Below are 20,180 nucleotides of genomic sequence, written 5' to 3'. Positions count from 1 at the left end.
CACGTGGTTAGCAACTTAGCATGCGGATCCAAAGTGCAGATGACAAGGGGCTAAAGCCCTCACATAAAAAATTATCGAGTTTTTTTTAATAAAATTCTGAAATTTATCCAAATTTTATGCAAATTATTATGTAAAAATGCCTATAAATACGTTAAAATAGAATTGAGGAATTATAGTCCTATTGATATTTTTTTCTATATCCGTCCTTGGCTTGGTAGTACACATTGGTTGGTGTGGCTCACGAGTTGGACCGCGTTATGCATCACGTAGACAGACCAATCCGCAAAGTGAGACTCTTATTGCTGCTAGAGTTGTCAATTGGGGGCAACTCAGTATAGCACGACTCGGGCTAAAAAATAAAGCGGGATTGGACTGGGCTTATTAGTTGAAGTGAGCTCCATTTTGTTAATTTTTCTAACTTATATTCATCTTAGCCTAGGTCCATCATAAACTCAACTCAGCTTATAATCATCCCATATAATACAAAGGGTCATACATCTTGTATTTTAATTATTTCTATACTAATTTGAATTGAATATTAGTTATGTTTATTATAATTTTTTTATATTAATTTATATTTTTTAAAATTTATTCTTATTTTCATTTTCTGCAAAATAATTGCAAATAAGATAAATTTGAATACGATACTTAATTAATAATAATAATAATAATAATAATAATAATAATAATAATAATAATAATAATAATAATAATAATAATAATAATGTAGTTCATGTAATTTTAAAATCATCTAACAAATATATATAAACTACAATAAAAAAATATATAATTCGTATTACAAGTTACCCTTCAATTTTGTGTGTGTGCATTTTCAAAATCAATTTCAATTTTCAGCATTAATCTAGTTGCGTGTGGAAAGATGTGCGATACATATTACTCCCTCCGTCCCAGTTTTATAGTCACATTTTGCCATAAAAGTCCGTCCCATATTTAAAGTCACATTTAAAAGTTTCATATTTGGACATAAAATTTTACCCCATTATTCACTAAAATTACACCCAAATGTCATTATCTACATTAAAATAAAACAAAACAAAAATAAAAAAACCAAAAAATCAAAAGGGACCCACCTTCATTCAACTCACTTCATTTATTACACATTCCACCTCTCACTTCATTAATTACACACTCCATCAATTCTTTAAAACTCATGCCATAACTAAATGTGACTATAAATATAAGACGGAGGGAGTATTTTATACAGCTAGTTGGTCATTTTGAGCATCAAAAGTTATGGGCAAATACAATATGTGTTTTGACTCATTAGTATTATACCATATTTTTACTTATTTTGTTGCGACTCATTGATATATATTAGATATAATCTTTATTTTGTTTGGTTTGTTTTGCATTAGAAAAGTTCCTTTGAATTTGAATGTGAAGTGTGTTAACTTATTTGAAATGTCACTCAGTTATTAACATTTGGGATATGATAATGTGACGGCGGTGAAAGGATTTTATTAGGTCCAACATTCAAATTGAAAACAAACATGATTTTGTTATTTTAGTACTAATAAAATAATAAATCCAAATTAACTTTGAAAAATATAGTACTAGTATTCAATTCATGTTTAGAAAATTTCTTGAGGAAAACTTTTATGTATTTGAAACAGAATTTGTTTTGTAAAAAATTGCGGTAATAAATTTTTGGGATAAGCTAGTATTTCAATTGTGGACAACGTTCTAGTCAGTTTTCAAATAAATATGTCAATGAATTTTTGGGATAATAGGTATTTCAATTATGGACAACTTCAAGCTATTTAAAAACATAATATTAAAATATAGTACTACAAATTTTTGTTTTTCTCAAGTATTTCATTTATATACAAAACAGACTTTTTTTGTGATACTTAAACAACATTGTTTATTTAATACTACTACAATACGAAAAGAAAATAAAAAAATACTTATTGTGGTTAAATAATGTTGGTTTGACCGGTATCACCAAAAGACATTGCTGCTTATATGGATAAATATAATCGAAAAAATATACTAGTAAACTTTTATTACTTTCTCCATGGACAAAGAATAGTCTCACCTGTGAATGACACAATTTTAATAAGAAATCATGATAATATAAGATACCATGAGAAAAAATGAATAAAATATTAAAAAGATAGGCAAAAATTAGATAAATATGAGAAAAACTTTCAATTTTTAGAAATGAAACTATTTTTTGTGGACATCCTAAATAGTAAAATGAGACTATTTTCCGTGGACGGAAGGATTATATTATACTACTCCTCCATCCCCTAAAAGTTTAAACTTTTGAAACGGCACAGGATTTTAATACAGAATTGTGAAAGTAAGAGACTAAGAGAGAGATAGAAAGAAAGTGTGTTAGTGGAAAATGAGTCTCACTTTATTAAGGAGAAAGAACTTTCCTTAAATAGAAAGTTTTTTACTCCATCTTTTCCATAAAAATATGCACTCTTTCCTTTTTAGTTCGTCCCACAAAAATATGCACTTTCTAATTTTGGAAAGTCTATTCTCTCTAATGAGGTGGGACTCATTCTCCACTAACAATGCTCTAATTACTTTTTTACTTTACATCTCTTTTACTTTATCAATTTTACATTAAAATCCGTGTCAAACCTAATGCCATCCGCAACGCCGTCTCTTAACCGTCTCATCTCTTCACTATTCATGGGCCCCACTGTACTTTTCAGCTCATCTCTTAACTAAGAGGTAGCACCTGCATCCCTTCATCTCTTAACCATCTCTTAACTATTCATTCAATTTCATTTTTTATTTTTAATTCCAACAAATTCAATTAATAAAAAACACACTTCATTAAATAAAATGAAATTACAATTTAAATACCTAAAAAAATAAAAAAAGACATAATTAAAAAACTAGAAATTACAAATTGCACACTTAAACTCAAATAAAAAAAATGGAGGCAAAGAAGCAGAAGAAGGAGTTCTCTAGTGACAATCATCTAACGGTTGCCAAATTTTGCCCAAATGTGCTCCATTAGATCCTCCTGGAGTTGGGCGTGGGCGGTAGAATCACGTGCCCTTGCCCGAATAGACAACCGCTCTTGCAAAGACGGATGCACTCCCGTTCGAGGCGGACTACTTGCGGTTGAGCTTGGTTTCAGGGTCGAACCAATTTCCCGCCTCAGGTCCTTCGTCGGCGACAATCATGTTGTGCAAGATTATGCACGTATACATGATGTCGACCATATTCTCCATAAACCACTGTCTAGTCGGGGCTTTGATAATGTTGAATCGAGCTTGGAGAACCCCAAACGCTCTCTCCACATCCTTGCGAGCATACTCTTGCTTCTGCGCAAAAAGAGACTGCTTTTCGTCCGCAGGCCTGTTGAACGTTTTCACGAAGGTTGGCCACTTCGGATAGATGCCGTCGGCAAGATAGTACCCAATTTTATACTGGCGATTGTTAGCGATGAAGTTGATGGTCGGCGCTTTACTATTCAGAACTTCAGCGAAGAGGTCGGAGTTGTTGAGCACGTTGACGTCGTTGTTCGAGCCGGGGACCCCAAAATACGCATGCCAAATCCATAGCCGGTAGTCGGCGACGGCCTCGAGTATAACGGTGGGGTGGGTGCCTTTGTGGCCGCTCGTGTATGACCCCCTCCACGCCACAGGGCAATTCTTCAATTGCCAATGCATGCAATCGACACTCCCGAGTATCCCGGAGAATCCGTGCACTTGTTCGTGAAGACGGAGCAGAAACTGACAATCTGCGGTGGTTGGCTTCTTCAAAAATTCGGCGGTGAAGGCTGCCCGGACGCCATTGCAGAAGTTCAACAAACAAAATCTCCCAGTGGATTCTCCGACGTCCGGGTATTCGTCGAACGCATCCGTCGTTTGTCCAGTAGCAAGCTGACGGATCGGCGCAGTACATTTCTGGAGCGTCGTGTGGCTAGGACGGCCAACAGCGTCGAACCCTTCTCTGAAGAACTCTTCATGTGCCGCCAATGTACTCGCGATGTGCAAAAATAGCGCGCGTGACATACGAAAACGGCGACGGAAGTAGATATCTCCCCACACCGGGTTCGGACTGAAGTAATCACGTTCCAACCTTGCGGCGACTTCCTCCCGGTTACGATGGATGTATGTCCAGCGTCGCCTAGGAGGCGCGGCGGCTTCCTCCTTCCTACGTCGATCTTCTTCTAGCGATTCTTCCATTATTCAACGCATTTGCTCAAATTGATCCATAATTGATTAAATTTGGGAGAAGAAAAAAATAAAGGAATGATTTTATAGAAGTGATTGGAGAGGAAAGAAAGAGACATGAGAGAATAGATGTGTGTTTATGTGTAAAATGGAGAATGGAGAAGAGTATATATAGAATATAAAAAAAAATTAAAATTAAAAATATGACCGTTGAATGGTCATATTACCGTTTTTTTTTTCGAAAAATCTGATTTAAAAAAAAATTGAATTATGACGTCATAAATCCGACGCCCAGCAAGTGGGCGTCACGCCAGCCGCCCGCGCGCGCCACCTGGCGCCGGGCGCGTGTCTTGCCAGCTCGAGGCTGGCCTCGCGGGGACGCGTCACGCGTCGAGACAGCTCGTCTCGTCGAGACGAGACGGTAGCCGCATCGCGCAGCGTTGCGGATGCTCTAAAGTGCATTTCTTTGGGACGAACAAAATGGAAAAAAAATTCTATTTTTGAGGGACGAAAAAAATATGGTAATATTTTATTTATAAAATATAGAATTAATCAAAATTTGACCAAATGGAATATATATTATAGAAAATAATCTCATTGAAAATTATTATTAAAAGCTCATCAAGCAACTTTAAATTTAGTGATGATAATGTTTGGATTGGATTAAATTTTGTTTGTTTCCCTCGTGTTTACTATAAAAGTATCAATTTAATATGTGTGCATATTCAATTCCTCTCATTTTTTATCTTTAACGATGGCCACAAAATATTCGAGATGGAAAAGGTGACTGACAATTAAAAGAATGGAGAGAGAGAAATTTTGGCATTTTATGCCTACGTAACGAAATAAATTACAAATGATAATTATATTTCTAACTCAATATTTAATTATTAACTACAATTAAATAATAGTTATTAGATATTCAAATTAAGGGCTTAGATCATCAGCTCAGAATATCAATACGATCATCCAAAAAGAACTAATTTCAACTCATTTTCAAATATGTTAGACCAAATAATTCAAAAAATAAAGTTCTAAACCAAAATCATAAAATCAACCTATATTTAGAACCACTTTTAGCCTTTACTCTAAAACTAATAATATACAATTGTGACCTATATATTACACAAAAAAATTTACAGTGTCATGAAAAAATGGAACGCCTTGTGACTGACTAAGTGTTATATTAATAGAATCGTCCCTATTTTACTTTATCAGAACTTGTATTGCATTCAAATTTTAATACTACAACCCTAACTCCCAAAGCCCGTACTCAAATCATTACGGGCTTGGAAGACCCAAGTCTAATCATCTTAAATCATAAAGCTAGAAGATCAAAAAAAATAAAAAATCCTAGAGAATAAAATTGATTTCAGCTCGAAAAATGAAGATCGTTGCCAAGATGGCACTAGTTAAAATATAATGTTTGTACATTTTTACTTGAATCTATTTCTTTTCAAGTTTGTTACTTCACTGCAGATGGCCATTTTGCATCTTATAATGTTGAAAATAAGAATGTAAAAGCAAAATCGCTTCAATAAAATACATATGTATCTTAGACCTAGTGTTGTGGTGTTGGGCAGAGCCTTCTGAGGGTGATGGAGGTTCTCCTCTCCTGGTGAATTTCTTGGCCTTGCCAGATTTGGAAACCGGGCTTGCGGTTGATCTCGTGCTTCCACAGGTAGCGCGCCTCACCCCACATCAACACTAGTGATCCCGGGCTCAGGAGTAGCTCAACTGAGTCTGAGGATGCTTCGACCGGGCTGAATCGCATCACACAGGCCGACTCCAACGACACTATTGCTATTCCGTCTTCAAAGCGCATCAGATCAACATGCGCCCGAATCCCCTGCACACTTAAACACCACCATTTGTTACTCTATGCACTCTCTACAAAAGGATAACCCCGCCCAATACCAAATTTGGTTGCTAATCAAAGTTCTTAGAATTCAAGAGTTACTAACAAACTAGGCTCAAATTATAAATGTTATTCTCAGCACAAACTCTACGAAAGGATAACCCAACCCAATCTCTTACTACAATTCAAGAATTATTAACAAACTAGGCTTCAAACTATCAGAGAGACTTAACCAATCATCAAGAAAGTAGTATGCCATAAACAAGTGGTATACCACTGGACAGACATTATGAACACAGAAAATCATATAATCCAAGGGTGAGAAACGCACCTCACCTGGCTGGTATATGTTCACTATAAGTTGGTTAAAAAGTGGCTCCCTCCACAGCAATTCTGATGGAAATAAACACTCTTCTTCGTTTTCTAGATCCCCTGATTCAGAAAAACCAGCGCTAAAAAGAATGTTTTCGCGTACAATGCGTGAAAGTTCAAGAGCCCAAGGAGGAAGATCTCCAAACCTCATAGCCTGTGGTGGAAGACAGAAAGAGGTGACTGTGAACTTACAATTCTTGGATTATATTATCCCTCAGATACTCTTATATATCACCAAATTCAAATAATCACAAAATGTAAATATCTGTCACATAACCATTTTTTATTCAGTGTTCAACATTATCATTATAGATTAATGCATAGACATATATGAACACATTAGTGTTTTTGAGCAGTCACTGAATGGAAACTAAATTAATCAAAGAACTCCTTGTGCAAATATGATACATTCCTCAGATAAAAGAAAACGAGGTTGAAGTGATTATCAAAATTCCACAAAGCTTGTGCTACATTAATTAGCAAGTGCTCATGCGATAAAGATTATCCATTTTCAAAAATTATCAACGCTAAAACAAAAACCTGATTTAAGATAAGGTTTTAAGCGATACCTGATTGAGCGAGCCTTCAGCTAAATATCCATCTGCATCCAATTATATGAAGCGTAAATTTTCCCCAAATTGTTTTTGGATAACAGTGTAATGATTTTTTCACCTCGTTCAAGTGAAGATAGCAGCGAAGACTGCTGATCGGCGGATAAAAACTCCCTGCATATCCAGAGGCCATCGATTTCATTGATCTGCTCCCAAGTGTGGCTATCCCCGAAAATTGAGGTAGGTCTCGCTATCTCGTCACTCGAATCGCTGATTCGGGCTCGTCTCCGCATACCACGCGACGGTTCTCCGTCGCTTTCCGAAGATGAATCGCCGAAGGCTTCCTTCAGCATCGCTTTCACCTCCTCCGCCGCCGCCATTTCCCGCTGTTTTTTTTTATCTCGCCGATCTAAATGATTGTGAATGACAAAACGATGCGAACCTTATGCATTTGAAAAAGCGCTGATTGCTAATGCGACTACCTGTTTTATTGATTTTGTTTGTATTAAGAGTTGATGCTAGTTTAGCCTATATTATTGCTCAGTATATATATTTAAATGGCGAATCAGAACTCATAATTCATTGCTATAAGATAAAACATGAAAAAGAAATTACGTACACTTAATCTTATAATACCCTCATATTTATTTTGACAATCAACTGAAATAAGCCAAAACTCATTGGTCTTAACCAAAATATAATGGGCAAAGTGTTAAAAGGGAAATTCCGAGTGAAACATATATCGAAGAAGTCTTCTATAACTCTGCATTTCATCAAACCCTATCCCGCAAAAGAGTTGAGATACTCAAATAAAATAGCAGCAAAATTATTATTCAAAAACGGAAAGAGGCTATTATTGTCTCGCACATTCAACTGAATAAGAAATACAAAATGCAGCAAAAAATCAGATGAGGAAAAACTAGTAGATGGAGTACTTGTCGCCGGAGCCCTCTGGATAGAGCTTCTTGTAGATGGAAAGCGCTGCTGGAATAACAGCAGCAAGAGCCAGTGACAGATGGTCGGAGCTGCTCGTCCTCACCGTGATCTGACCACTAAGCTTGTTGTTGATTCCAGCACGAACAGCAACCTTCGAGTTACGCCCTATGGAGAACTGCGCCAGGCTGTTGAGACCTAGCGCCAAGTCCCCTCTCCATTTGATAATTGACATGCTGAGCGTCGACTGAACCTGACCAATCGGGTAGTCCAGCTCCCTCCTCTGCAGCTCAAAGTTAGCCCCGTAGGCAGTGTCATGCTGAGACCGCACAGCGCCAGCACTGCCTACGAGGGCATACTGCTGCCCAAACGTAATTTGATCCTCTATCTTCACACCCGGAACCATGTTTTCGCCTAAGAATGTCAAGGATAATCCTCCAGTTGCCTTGTGCTTCTTCAGACTCTTGGTTTTGGTTTCTGCACGGACGATGTAAGCTAGCTGCTTGCCTATGCTCTGAATATCGAAGCCTGCCATGCCCGATGTGTTCTCTCCAAGCTTGGCTGCAACAGAGGAATCCAGACTGATGCTGAAGTCCTTCTTGTCTTTTGTTATTTGGACAGTGTATGCTGCTGCCAAGCGATTCGCAATGGCTAGGCTGTGTTCAAGGTTGACTCCGTCATATCCACAGTCATGGTCCCAACCATGGCTGTCCAAGACTGGCCTTGCAAGGAACTGTGAAGTGGGCTCCAAGAACCGGTATCGGAATGCAGGGTTATCACCGTCAAAAGATGGGGGAAGTGCCATGTCAGGTAAGGGAACTGCCACCGGAGCTGCTGCTCCACCTTCAGCGTCATCCTCTGCAAAACCATATTCCACTGCTGCATCTTTACCTCTCTTCTTGGTTTCTCTCATTCTCTTCAACTCCTCCCTCCATTGTTTTTTCTGGAGCAGCTTCACCCGGTAATCAAACTCTTCAAAATATGCCTTCTTTTGCTCTCTGCTCAGCTTGGCTATCTGAGCTTTTCTGAGAGGCCGGAATGGAGGAAGCTGGTCGTACTCGTCCTCCTCTTCCTGATCAGAATCCGAAAAATCATCTAAATCAATATCAGAATCGACACTGTCACCGCCCTGATCAGATGGAAGCTTGGGGTGCTGACGAGACTGCAGCATGGATGATAACATGTACGGGAGAGGTGGTGGGCGTGACCGGAAGCCAAAGAGCTTCCTATGGTCGAATGGGTCTTGAGGCTTCGAGATTGCACTGGCTTCAGATAAAATCTTCATCGAGTAGCATAGTAGCAGTAACTGAGGCCTCCAACTCTGACCATTAGGAAGAATGTTCTGTCCATCCCTGTTCTTCCGACAAGAGGGGTGGTTTTCGACAAGAGAGACGGGATTCATCAGACTGGGGCTCATCATTCGTAGGTCTCCGACAGCATGGCCAATCGACTGCTGCACAACATGAGACCTTTGAGAGACAAACACCTCATAACTCAGTGGGGTGCCAGAAGGCCCATCCGGGGGCGCAGATGCAGCATGAGTAAGAGTGACTATGGCACTTCGCCAAATGGCAGAGCCAAGTGTACTAGTAACAGTCTTAAGCATTGGTAAATCATTAAGATCTCTAGATTGTGCATCCAATCGATCCACATAAAGAACAACATCAGGGGAGCTTTTCTTCGTGTACTTCTTTATAGAGGACAAGGTGCTACGGTTGATACCCTGCTCCATGACGGAAGATTTTAGACCAGGTGTATCAACAACGTGAACTTTAACTCCATCAACAGACCCAGACATCTCTCTAACATAAGCTGTCCCAGTTTCAAATGCATCAATCGGAGCCTTCTCTTCTCCAAATAATGAATTTATGGTGGCACTTTTCCCCACTCCAGACTTTCCAAGAACTAAGATATTAATGGAGAAGTCCAGATCATCCTTCTCCCCCGTTTCAAGTTGCAGTGCAGTCCTCTTAGCAGCATCCAAGCTAAAAGTGTGAGTGCCTTGCCTCCCACCAAGAAGTGCCAGCCGGTATAAAACCTGAGCTGCTACGGACTCCTCCGGAGTGAGGCCTAATCTATGAACAAGCCTCAGAAACTTCACTCTGATCTCCTGCAATTTCTCCAGTTTCTTCTTCTCCTCTTCACTCAAATTCTCTTCCACTTCTCCTCCACTAGCAGGAGCAAGATTGCCAAAAAGGCTGGAGCGGTTTTGTCGGGGAGCAGGCCTCAAGGACTGAAGGGAAGATCCCAACCCAGCAGGACGCTCCATGGAGAACAGCTTAGATCCATCTTGAGAGGTGAAAGTGATATTTCCACCACCAGAATCAGCACCGGTTGCAGCCTTCAAAAGAGCAGCCAGAGCAGTAGAATCAAACAATTCCTTACCATCTCCCTCGTCATCAGTTTCGCCTTCTTCTTCTGAATCAGTCACAATTTGACCGTCAATCCTCTGAGACTGCTCAAGCGAACTGTCGAGACCTGTATGAGAATCCCCACCAGATTCTCGCTCCAAGTCCTCAATAAACTTTTTGGCAGCTTCCGAGCTCCCAAACACCATGCCATCAGTGTCCTCATCTGACATAAGTTCTTCAGGGTTCAATACATCCATTTCATCCTCTACTTCTCTAATTTCTCTGAGATCATCAGTTCCCGCTTTTGGTTCATCAGTTCTCTGAGAATCAATACTGATCTCGGACGTCTGAAAACCATTCTCCATATGGGCAAGAGCTCCAGCATCTAAAGTCTCGTCCTTCTCATTCCCAACTGTATCCTCAGCTGCCGGTTCTGAATTCAGAAGATCCACTCCAACTTCCCTAGTATCGACATCATTCTCAACACCATCACCATTTTCAGTAGCACTACCAACTGATTCAAGTGGAACCTCCTCCCTGTCTCCGTTCTCGTTCGCCCCTCCAACCACAGCGACTCCTGGATCTACCACATTCACATCAACCTTGATGGTATCAACAACAGCATCCCCCTCAGCCGTGAGTGCCACTTCAGCAACTTCTTCTTGCTCTAGTTCATTAGAATTGGCTCCGTTTTCCTTTATTACCCCAATAGATGCCCCTGAGGAAGGTACATCAACCTCGCTCTCATCAACTACAGAATCCTCCTTTTTTATGAAGCTAACATCACCATCATCAACCACATCCGATCTCTCTGATTCAACCACATCTACTGCAGCAACCTCCTTTTCCTCAATTTTACTCAACACATCTTTATCTCCTTCCGGCTCGCCAACAACAGCAACTCCAGGGCCAGCAACATCAACCTGAATGGTCTCAACTACAGAATCCCCTTCAGGCATGGATTCCAATTCTACCTGCTCAACAGCCGCCTCAAACCCCTCTTTAACCTCAGGCTCACTCCCCTTTCCCGCCTGATTTCCTTCCGCCTCAACTCCCTCAACCACCGCCTTTCCCCTTTCACCATCCACAACCTCACCAGCAACCACATCGGATATCACGACTGATTCCCCATCCCCTTCAGCAACCTTATCCCCTTCCTCGACGTCACCGCCGCTATTCTCAGCCATCCCCGGAACATCAGAACCATCAATTTTATTCAATACAGGCTTATCCACTGGCGCCTCGAACTCCTCATTACCACTCACATAGTCCTCATCCTCGGAGACCACAGCCTTACTATTACCCCTACTTTTATCGTCATTATTTTCGTTCGAAGCAATTGTTTTACTCAGAACAACATCATTATTAATCGGTGGAGATGGAGATGAAGCGATTGAACCTGGTATAACTTCAGCGGTGGGATTCAGCGCCGCCTCCTTCGACTCCATCGCTGAAACAAACACAAAATTTGAATAGGGAAATTCGGAGATAAAAGGGTTTAGAGTTGGAGAAGTTGAGGGTTTATGGATAAGGAGGAGAGGAAGAGGGAGAGGGAGGGATTTAGGATTTGTGATAAGGTTTTTGGGTGTTTTGGCTTCGCTGAGAGTTCCGCAGCCGCTGAGGTATGTGCTGCGTTGTGATGAGCTTTTTTCTGTTTCATTAGTATTTTATACTAGTGTTAATAGATACTGCTGTCATTATTTGGTTATTTGTTAGTATACTAATTAATTTTAGAATAATTGTTGTCTATATATCTATGCATCTCAAATAGTCAATACTAACATTAATTTTTTTGTTATAACCATTTAATTTATTATAAATTTATAATAGGGTTTACGGTTTGAATTATCAGTTTTCCCTACAACTTTAACAAAAATTAAAAATAAATAAATTGATCTTTATTTTTTATACAACTATTTTTAAGATTAATGATGTCAATAATTATATTTAAAATATTAAAAATAAATGATTGGATAAAATAAAATAAAAATTATATCAACGTAATGTACTTCATTTACTACTCTTTTGGTTATGCACCTAAACAACTACCAATTGATGGATGCTTGGAATAAATTTGAAAATTACGAGTAATTTTTTGTGGTTCAACGCAAATTAAATCTCAAATGGCTGACAACGCAATTCACAATGTCACATCTCTAAATGAACCATATTTGCATGTTAAACTAGTACTAGCTAGGAATCCCGGTTCATCTTTATCATAAATGGTAATAGAGTCTCACCTTCCACTAACTTATTTCACTCACATTTTATTTTAAACTAATACTGTATATACAAGTGGGACCTCTATTCCACTCACTTTTTTCCACCCACTTTTCTTAACATTTCTTAAAACTGTGCGGACATGAATGTGACTCCTAATGACGGACGAAGGGAATAGTAATTAGTATATCCTCTCATTTCCTGAAAATAAAAATCCTTTTTTTATATATTTCTTAAAAATAAAAATTTTCTATTTAAAATGCAAAATCAATTCCACGATCCACTAACATTTTTCCACTACACTTTCTCTTTATTTAACTTAACCTCATCCATTTTTTTTCTTCTCTCTTACTTAATCAATTTTACATTAAAACTAATGTCATTTCCAATGTTCATGTAGTTCATATAATTCTAAAATAGAATATATATGAATTACAATAAAAGTATACAGTCTGCCCTTCATGTCTGCCCTTCATCTTTTGTGTATCAATTTTAATTTTCTGCATCAATCTAGTTGCGTGTAGAAAAGATGTAGTATTACTATATTTTATAGTACAAGTCAAATTTTGGTTGGTCATTTTGAGCTTCGAAAGTTATGGGCCGATATAATTTTTGATATTGCTTCTATCTTGCGTAGAAAAAGTTACTTTGAATTTGAATATGAAGTGTGTTAACTTATTTGAAATATCGTTTAATTATTGACATTTTGAGGCATGTTTGATACTCAATACGTCCACAATAAAATAATTTCATTTATGAACGGTACAAATTTTTAATGAAAAAATTAATAAAGTAGTAAAGTAAAAGAGCTAGATAAAAAAAAAATAAGTAAAATATTAGAAAGAGCAAAAAGTGAATGAGACTATTTTTTTGGAACATCCCAATATAGCAAAATGAGATTATTTTTCGTAGACGAGTGAAGAAGTACTTGCATACTTACATCAAGGAAAGGCCACCAAGAAACAATTTAAGAAAATATGTCGAAATTGTGTTAATCTGATTTCTTAATATTGTGTTTGATATATAGAGATATTATTTTTCTAGTATAGCTACTCAAGTGACATTTTTAAGCACAACAAGAACACACGAAGAAGTTTGTAGAGAGTCAACCCAAAGCATGACAATTAACACCAGTTACACGTTTTCTCAAATTATCAGCAAGTAAAATGTGAGATGAATTGAAATAGAAGAACTATGCAATGGAATATGAAAAAACATGATTTTATTTTGTTAGTAATCTATACTATGGAGAGTTGGATGGAAAGTCAATATTTTCCTTTTTGGAGGGAAATTGTGAAGCTATTTTGTTTACCATTTTGATCATTTTGAGAAATGACAACTATTGAATATAAAAAAGGCAATTCCTATTGAGGGAAAATGAGTCTAATCAAATGCAAACTTCTTGAAGAAGATTTAAAACACTTTTTAAATAGATGGGCTGGAAAGTGAAGATTTAATTTATTCGACTTTGTATAATATATATATTTTTTAAATTATTTTTTTCAGTAAGTAACTTAGTCTATATATAGTTAGAATTGAGTTGACTTTGAGTTACTTTGTGTTAGTTTCTTGATGGTAGATAGTACACTTGGTGTTACTTCTACTCAAGAGGGAAAATAAATTTTTGAAGTCTTTTTACTAAGTAATTAAATTCATGGTATATAAGTTAGAATTGAGTTAACTTTAATTACACATATTTCTCTTTTTAGATTTACTCATATTTCTATTCTTTTTACTTCTCAAAAATTTGAATATGTGTATATTGAATTCAAATGTGGTTAAACCAAGTAATTATGAAATACCAATAAATAATGATATAAAGTGAAACTAAATTAATATCATTATCAAACAAAGAACAATATTGCACAACATTAATTGTTGTTGTGTACTTTTATTTGACTACTACTATTTATTAAATTTTATATAATATGTTTTTTTTATTTGACTACTACTAGTTAATCGTTCAAATAGTTTGCATTTTTTATTCTTTTATAAATAGTAGTATTACATTTTTCTTTATTTGTATGTCTTATTATATTTCATCCACACATCTCCTATTTTGATATTTCTTTTATTTTATACTACACTCATATCAAATATTAAAATAGTATATAATCATCTACTAAAATATGAAATGTTTCATTGAGAGTGGGTTGAGAGAAGTACAATTGTACAAATAATTTTTTATTGTTGTTTATAATATTACAAATACTTATTTTAATTAGTTCTTATCTTAATTAGTTCTTATCTGTAAATATTACAAATACTTATTTTAATTAGTTCTTATCTGTAAATATTTTTTATACTAAGAAAACTTATTAAATCACAAAATAAAATATCGAATCACAAAAGTTTGTATTTTCCTGAAATGTTTCATATGTATACAAAACACATGTTTGTGATATTCAAAAACATTGATTACTTAATATAATGAGAAAAGAAAATAAAGGAAAAGAAAATAGAATACTAGTACTAATTATGGTAAAATAATGTCTGTTTGAGCATTATTAAAAAATATCTATTCGCATGTGGATAGGATGATTGGGAAAAATAAAATTTTACTATGTGATTAGTAGTATTTTATTTATAAGATATGAAATCAATCAAAATTTGACTAAATAGAGTATATATCTATATACGTATATATAGAGACTTGTTCTGCTGCGCGTCCGTAAATGAGCGTCTCATAGGCGACTGAATACGTGGTAAGTGAATCATAAATTTTCTCTCATTGAATATTTTTTTTAATATTCCCTCAACCTTTGTTTCCAAAACTTTTCTCCAGATATACTAAAATCTTTCTACAAAAATCTGGTTGCCATCTTCGCTATTCCCTTCCCACTCTTATCTGCAAATTTTACCTTTTCTGTGAATTTCTTGAACACTCCTACAATTTTTTCTACAACTCTTAACGGTTTAGATTGAAAGATGGACTGTTATTATCATGATGTAATCGCAAATTTGATATTATATGTCGAGGGGAATGAACCATTTCAAAACGAGTTCAATTTGTATATGAATGTTTGTCTGCAAAGATCATTTGGATAAAAAATTAAATATGCGACAAAATTTTTCATTAAAATTTAGGAAGAATTTGTAGATACTTTGTGAAAATTAACTGCAAAATTTCTTTGAAATATGCTGACTAATTCTAATTGAATTGAATGACTTGGGCATTCATTAAATTGTGGGAAGCTTTGATCCATGGTGAAAAACACCTCGTTCTGAAGGTTGAAGACGAACATTAATCGGTAAGGGAATTGATGGTCCCACCACTACCACAATTTGTGGAAGTATCACATTTTAGAGAGAGAATATTAAGAAAAAATAATTAAATACGTCGCTTGTGATTCACTTGCCACGTATTCAGTCGCCTATGAGGCGCTCATTTACGGACGCGCAGCAGAGCAAGTCTCTCTATATATATATAGATATATATATATATATTATAGAGATTAATCACACTTGAAAATTGTTACTCCATTAAAAAAAGAGTGACGCTAAGGCCATAAACTTAAAATAGTAATAAAATTTTGATGCATTTAATACTGATTCAATGTAATCAATTCACCTAAAAAGCATCAAATATTTTCGGTCCATTGTAGCCTTTCTTATTAAATCTGTTTTTTCATAATATAATCCATAAAATGAATAAAGATATTGAAAAAAGATGCGGTTATGATATTTAATTCACGTATTTAATAATAATTTGTCTTCAGCTTATTTCAAATTACTTAAAATATATAACTAACTAAATTGTACTACATTTTATTGCTTTTACTATTTTTTTTATAAAAAATATAGATTTAATATAATGCCACTAATCAATATACTTATTTTAGGCGGAATAATATTTTAGTATTAAAAATCTATAAAATATATATTATTTACAGTAATCAATATACTTATTTTAGGCTGAATAATATTTTAGTATTAAAAATATATAAAATATATATTATTTACAAGTGAGATATAAAATTGACAATTAAAATTATAAAATTCACACCATCAAATTATTAGATTATATTTAATAACGTGTATAGGTAAAATCAATATTAATTCATAACTATTTTGAGAAATAATATGTTACATCCACATGTGAGCACCTTATATGTATATAAACACTATCCTCGTTTGTTGCACGTTTATCATTGTTGGTTTTATATATATAATTTATTTTTATTTTAATTATTAAAAAAATAATTAAAAATAATTAAAAATGAATCTAAATTTTAAACTAAGTAATAAAGTTAAATTAATAAATAAAAATATATTGAACTTAAAACTACAATAGAAAAAACACCTCTTCTTAATCTAACAACGACTTCCGTCCCTTCTCTAAGAAAATCATCTAACACACATTATCGTATTAGTATAAATAAATAATATTTTATTTTAACAGATGCTATCATGTTTCTAGAAATCTTATAATTAATAATTCTAATAAGTGTTTCATAGGTGTTTTAGAAGAGCTTCCAATTGAATTTCATCCTTGGTTGTTTCATGATAGATTATGTGTTTCTTACATTCGTTAGACTTCATTGTAATCGGTTATGCCCGCGTTGTTTCTACCAAAAAAATATCTTTATTCATAAAATGGTCAACTGAAAATAATGCACTCGTATTTTTTTTATTAATCTATGTTATAGTTAGTAAATACATTGATATATGAAAATAATATTAAAAAAATAAATAAATTAGTAAATAAAAATTATTAAATATTATTCTCATTTGTAATACTCCCTCCGTCCCAAGATAAGTGACTTGTATTCCTTTTTGGAGTGTCCCACTATAAGTGACCTATTTCCATTTTTAGCAAAAAGTCATCTCTCTTACTTTATTCTCCACCTACTTTATTCTCTCTTCTCTCATCTACTTTTCCCTCTCTCATACTTGACTCTCTCCACTTTAACTTATTTAAATATCATTCCTTAAATCTCGTGCCCAAAAAAAGTAGGTCACTTATCTTGGGACGGAGGGAGTACATATTGTGAATTTTATTATAAGATCAATTGTAACCACAAGTGCTCAACTAAATCCCAAAAAAATCTAATCCTCCATCGTTAATAGAAAATCAATTGAATGTTAAATTGAATCTCTGTGCAGTTCCAGGTTCAGGTTCAATTAAAATTATAATTATATAATTTAATCTAAAATCAATTAGAGTCTCTCGTCGTTCAATGAATCCCCAATATAATTTACTACCTCCGTCCCCTAAAATTTGTCCCGTTTTGATCGGACACGAGTTTTAAAAAATGTAATGAAAAGTGAGTTAAAAAAGTTAGTGGGGAGTGGGTCCTACTTTTATACATTAGTTTTATAATAAAATGTGAGTATAAATGAGTTAGTAGAATATAAGGTCCACTACAAAAAATGATAAAAAGTGAAATGAGACAAATTTTTGGGGACGGACGGAAATGAAAAAATTGGACAAATTTTCAGGGACAGAGGTAGTAATACTTATCAATTAAGATTCATAATAACAATTTTTTGAATAGAGATAGTTTTATCTCCGAATAAAAATAAATCCAAGTGAAATCTCCAAATTTCAGTTGAAATAATGACCAATTGAAACTCTCAATCATTATATTAATTTCAAATTCCATTAAGATACTCCCTCTGTCCCATCTAAGATGACACATCTTTTTTCGCACTTGTTTTGAAAAAATGATGATAAATAATTAAAATAGAGAAAAAATAAATTAAGTTAGAGAATATTGTAGAAGACACTATCTTCTATATTATTATCTTTTTTACTTTATTTTTTCTCAACTTTAACTATTTATTATCATTTTTCTAAACCACGTAAAAAAGAGGAACGTATCATCTTAGCTGAGACGGTGAGAGTACACACTAAAAAGTGAAAGTGAAAAATTAGTCAAATAAAAAACAAATCAGAATAATTAATGAAAGAGAAAGTACGTGTATGACTCTTGATTAATTAAAAAAAAACTTAATATCACTAAAATAAATGGTTAGGGGTAATAGAGTCAAATCATTTAAGCATTGAATGACACGGTTAAATTAATAATGTTACTTTTATACATATTTACAAAATTATCCTTTTATGGTCAGTCACATTATGGCCACATAGCTTTATCCTTAAAAAAAATCATCAGGCAACTTTGTATTTAATGATGTGATAAATTGATTGAGTTAAATTTTGTTTGTTCCCTCGTGTTTTCTTTAAAAGCATCGATTTAATATGTGTGCATATTCTGTTATTCTTCCTCTCATTTATTTTTTATCTGTAACGACGTCCACAGAATATTGGAGCTGGAAAAGGTGACAATTCGAAGAGTGGAGAAAGATAAATTTTGGCATTTTATGCATCCACAATGAAATATGCACAAAAGGACGTAGCAAAACGCAAAAGAAAATATTTATATCTCATAGCTATGGCCCTTTATAACTTATGTAGTATATATATTATGAGAAATGATGTACTACTACTTGTCTCATGTGACCATAACCTATGAGTACCACGTTCGTTTTATGCGCATTTAATATTGTTTGTTTTGTTTTATTTATTTAATTTGATTCTAATATATTAAAAAAATTACAATTAACAATTTTCATAAAATCAAAATTCGATTTGTAATTATATTAATTTATTTAAAGTTATCTATAGTATCCATTTTAAAACAAATCAAATTTTGATAACCAATTTGACACAAATGCCCTTTTGCTATAATTTTATACTCATATTAATAAAACTATACCCCTACCATAAATAGTATTACTAGGAGTACTTATTTAGGGTAGGGTATAGTACTATTTTGGTCATAAACATATGGTCGATTTACGATTTTTGTCCAAAACATTTACTTTTTGAAAATCGAATCGAAAATGCTATCGTTTACATCCTTTTTTGACAGTTCCGTCAATTAGCACAATTTTGACCCTGTAACACCCCTTACTCGATCAGTAAATCCACCGAATAAGTGATGTCACTATTTGATATCGCAGACACTCAACCATGCTTTGTTTTATTTTTAACACACTACCTATCATAGACCTACCCAAGGCTTACCGAATCGGCGGTTAAAACCGAAACCGTAACCGTCGGTTACGGTTCCGAACCAAAACCGTGAGAATTTATCCAAATCGAAACAGTCGATTTTTGAACCGTGGTTCGGTTCAGGTTCAAAAATTTTCGAACCGAAACCGTGAAAAATCGCCGAAAAACCGTTAGTTCGAAACCGAAACCGAAACCGGCAGTTTTGGAACCGGAACCGAAACCGTAACCGCGAAACACCCTCGCGGTTCGGTTCTGGTTTAACAATTTCCAAAATCGGAACCGGCGGTTCCGAACCGTAACCGCCGGTTCCTGAACCTTGGGCACCTCTAACCTATCAAACTTTGCTAGACTATCAAGCTTTGTACAAAACATGCCACCATTTTCTAAACTTCCACAAGAGACTTGTGACTTGTCAAGGATGCAGCCGTTGCGCTTCTTCAATACAAACTACATTACTTAACCTGCAGGGTGGAAGGAGAAGGGGGAGTGAGTTCAACAGCTCAGTAGCAATACCCTCACTACGAATATTCAACCCTTTTAGAGAAGACACGGTTTATTAACAATTATATTAATCATTTTCCATCTTGGAAAAACACAAATGCTTTACAGTTTCCTGATTCACTTATTTTCCTTATACATTGAGTAACTATACTCTTTCTTTTTCTTATAAACATTCTCTTCTATATTCTTTTGTTTTTCCACTAACAT

At 34.9% G+C, this 20,180-nt stretch overlaps 2 protein-coding genes across 2 annotated transcripts; both read right to left on the bottom strand.

Moving 5' to 3' along the window:
• Nucleotides 1–5,536: 5,536 nt before the first annotated feature.
• Nucleotides 5,537–7,611, bottom strand: LOC125211553 (2-oxoglutarate (2OG) and Fe(II)-dependent oxygenase superfamily protein). The gene is made up of 4 exons (XM_048111406.2): nucleotides 7,069–7,611; nucleotides 6,966–6,997; nucleotides 6,356–6,550; nucleotides 5,537–6,015 (listed from the first exon to the last, which is right to left on the bottom strand). The coding sequence occupies exons 1-4, from the start codon at nucleotides 7,325–7,327 to the stop codon at nucleotides 5,728–5,730; spliced, it is 774 nt and encodes a 257-aa protein (XP_047967363.1). The 5' UTR covers nucleotides 7,328–7,611; the 3' UTR covers nucleotides 5,537–5,727.
• Nucleotides 7,612–7,749: 138 nt separating this feature from the next.
• Nucleotides 7,750–11,880, bottom strand: LOC125211552 (translocase of chloroplast 159, chloroplastic). Its single transcript, XM_048111405.2, has one exon. The coding sequence runs from the start codon at nucleotides 11,677–11,679 to the stop codon at nucleotides 7,867–7,869; it is 3,813 nt and encodes a 1,270-aa protein (XP_047967362.2). The 5' UTR covers nucleotides 11,680–11,880; the 3' UTR covers nucleotides 7,750–7,866.
• Nucleotides 11,881–20,180: the final 8,300 nt, after the last annotated feature.

Source organism: Salvia hispanica, chromosome 3, assembly GCF_029641045.1.
Source record: "Salvia hispanica isolate PSC_SH4W2 chromosome 3, Shi_PSC_v1, whole genome shotgun sequence".
Taxonomy (NCBI): domain Eukaryota; kingdom Viridiplantae; phylum Streptophyta; class Magnoliopsida; order Lamiales; family Lamiaceae; genus Salvia; species Salvia hispanica.
The sequence above is the reverse complement of the archived record's forward strand: the minus strand, read 5'-3'. Positions and strand labels throughout refer to the sequence as shown.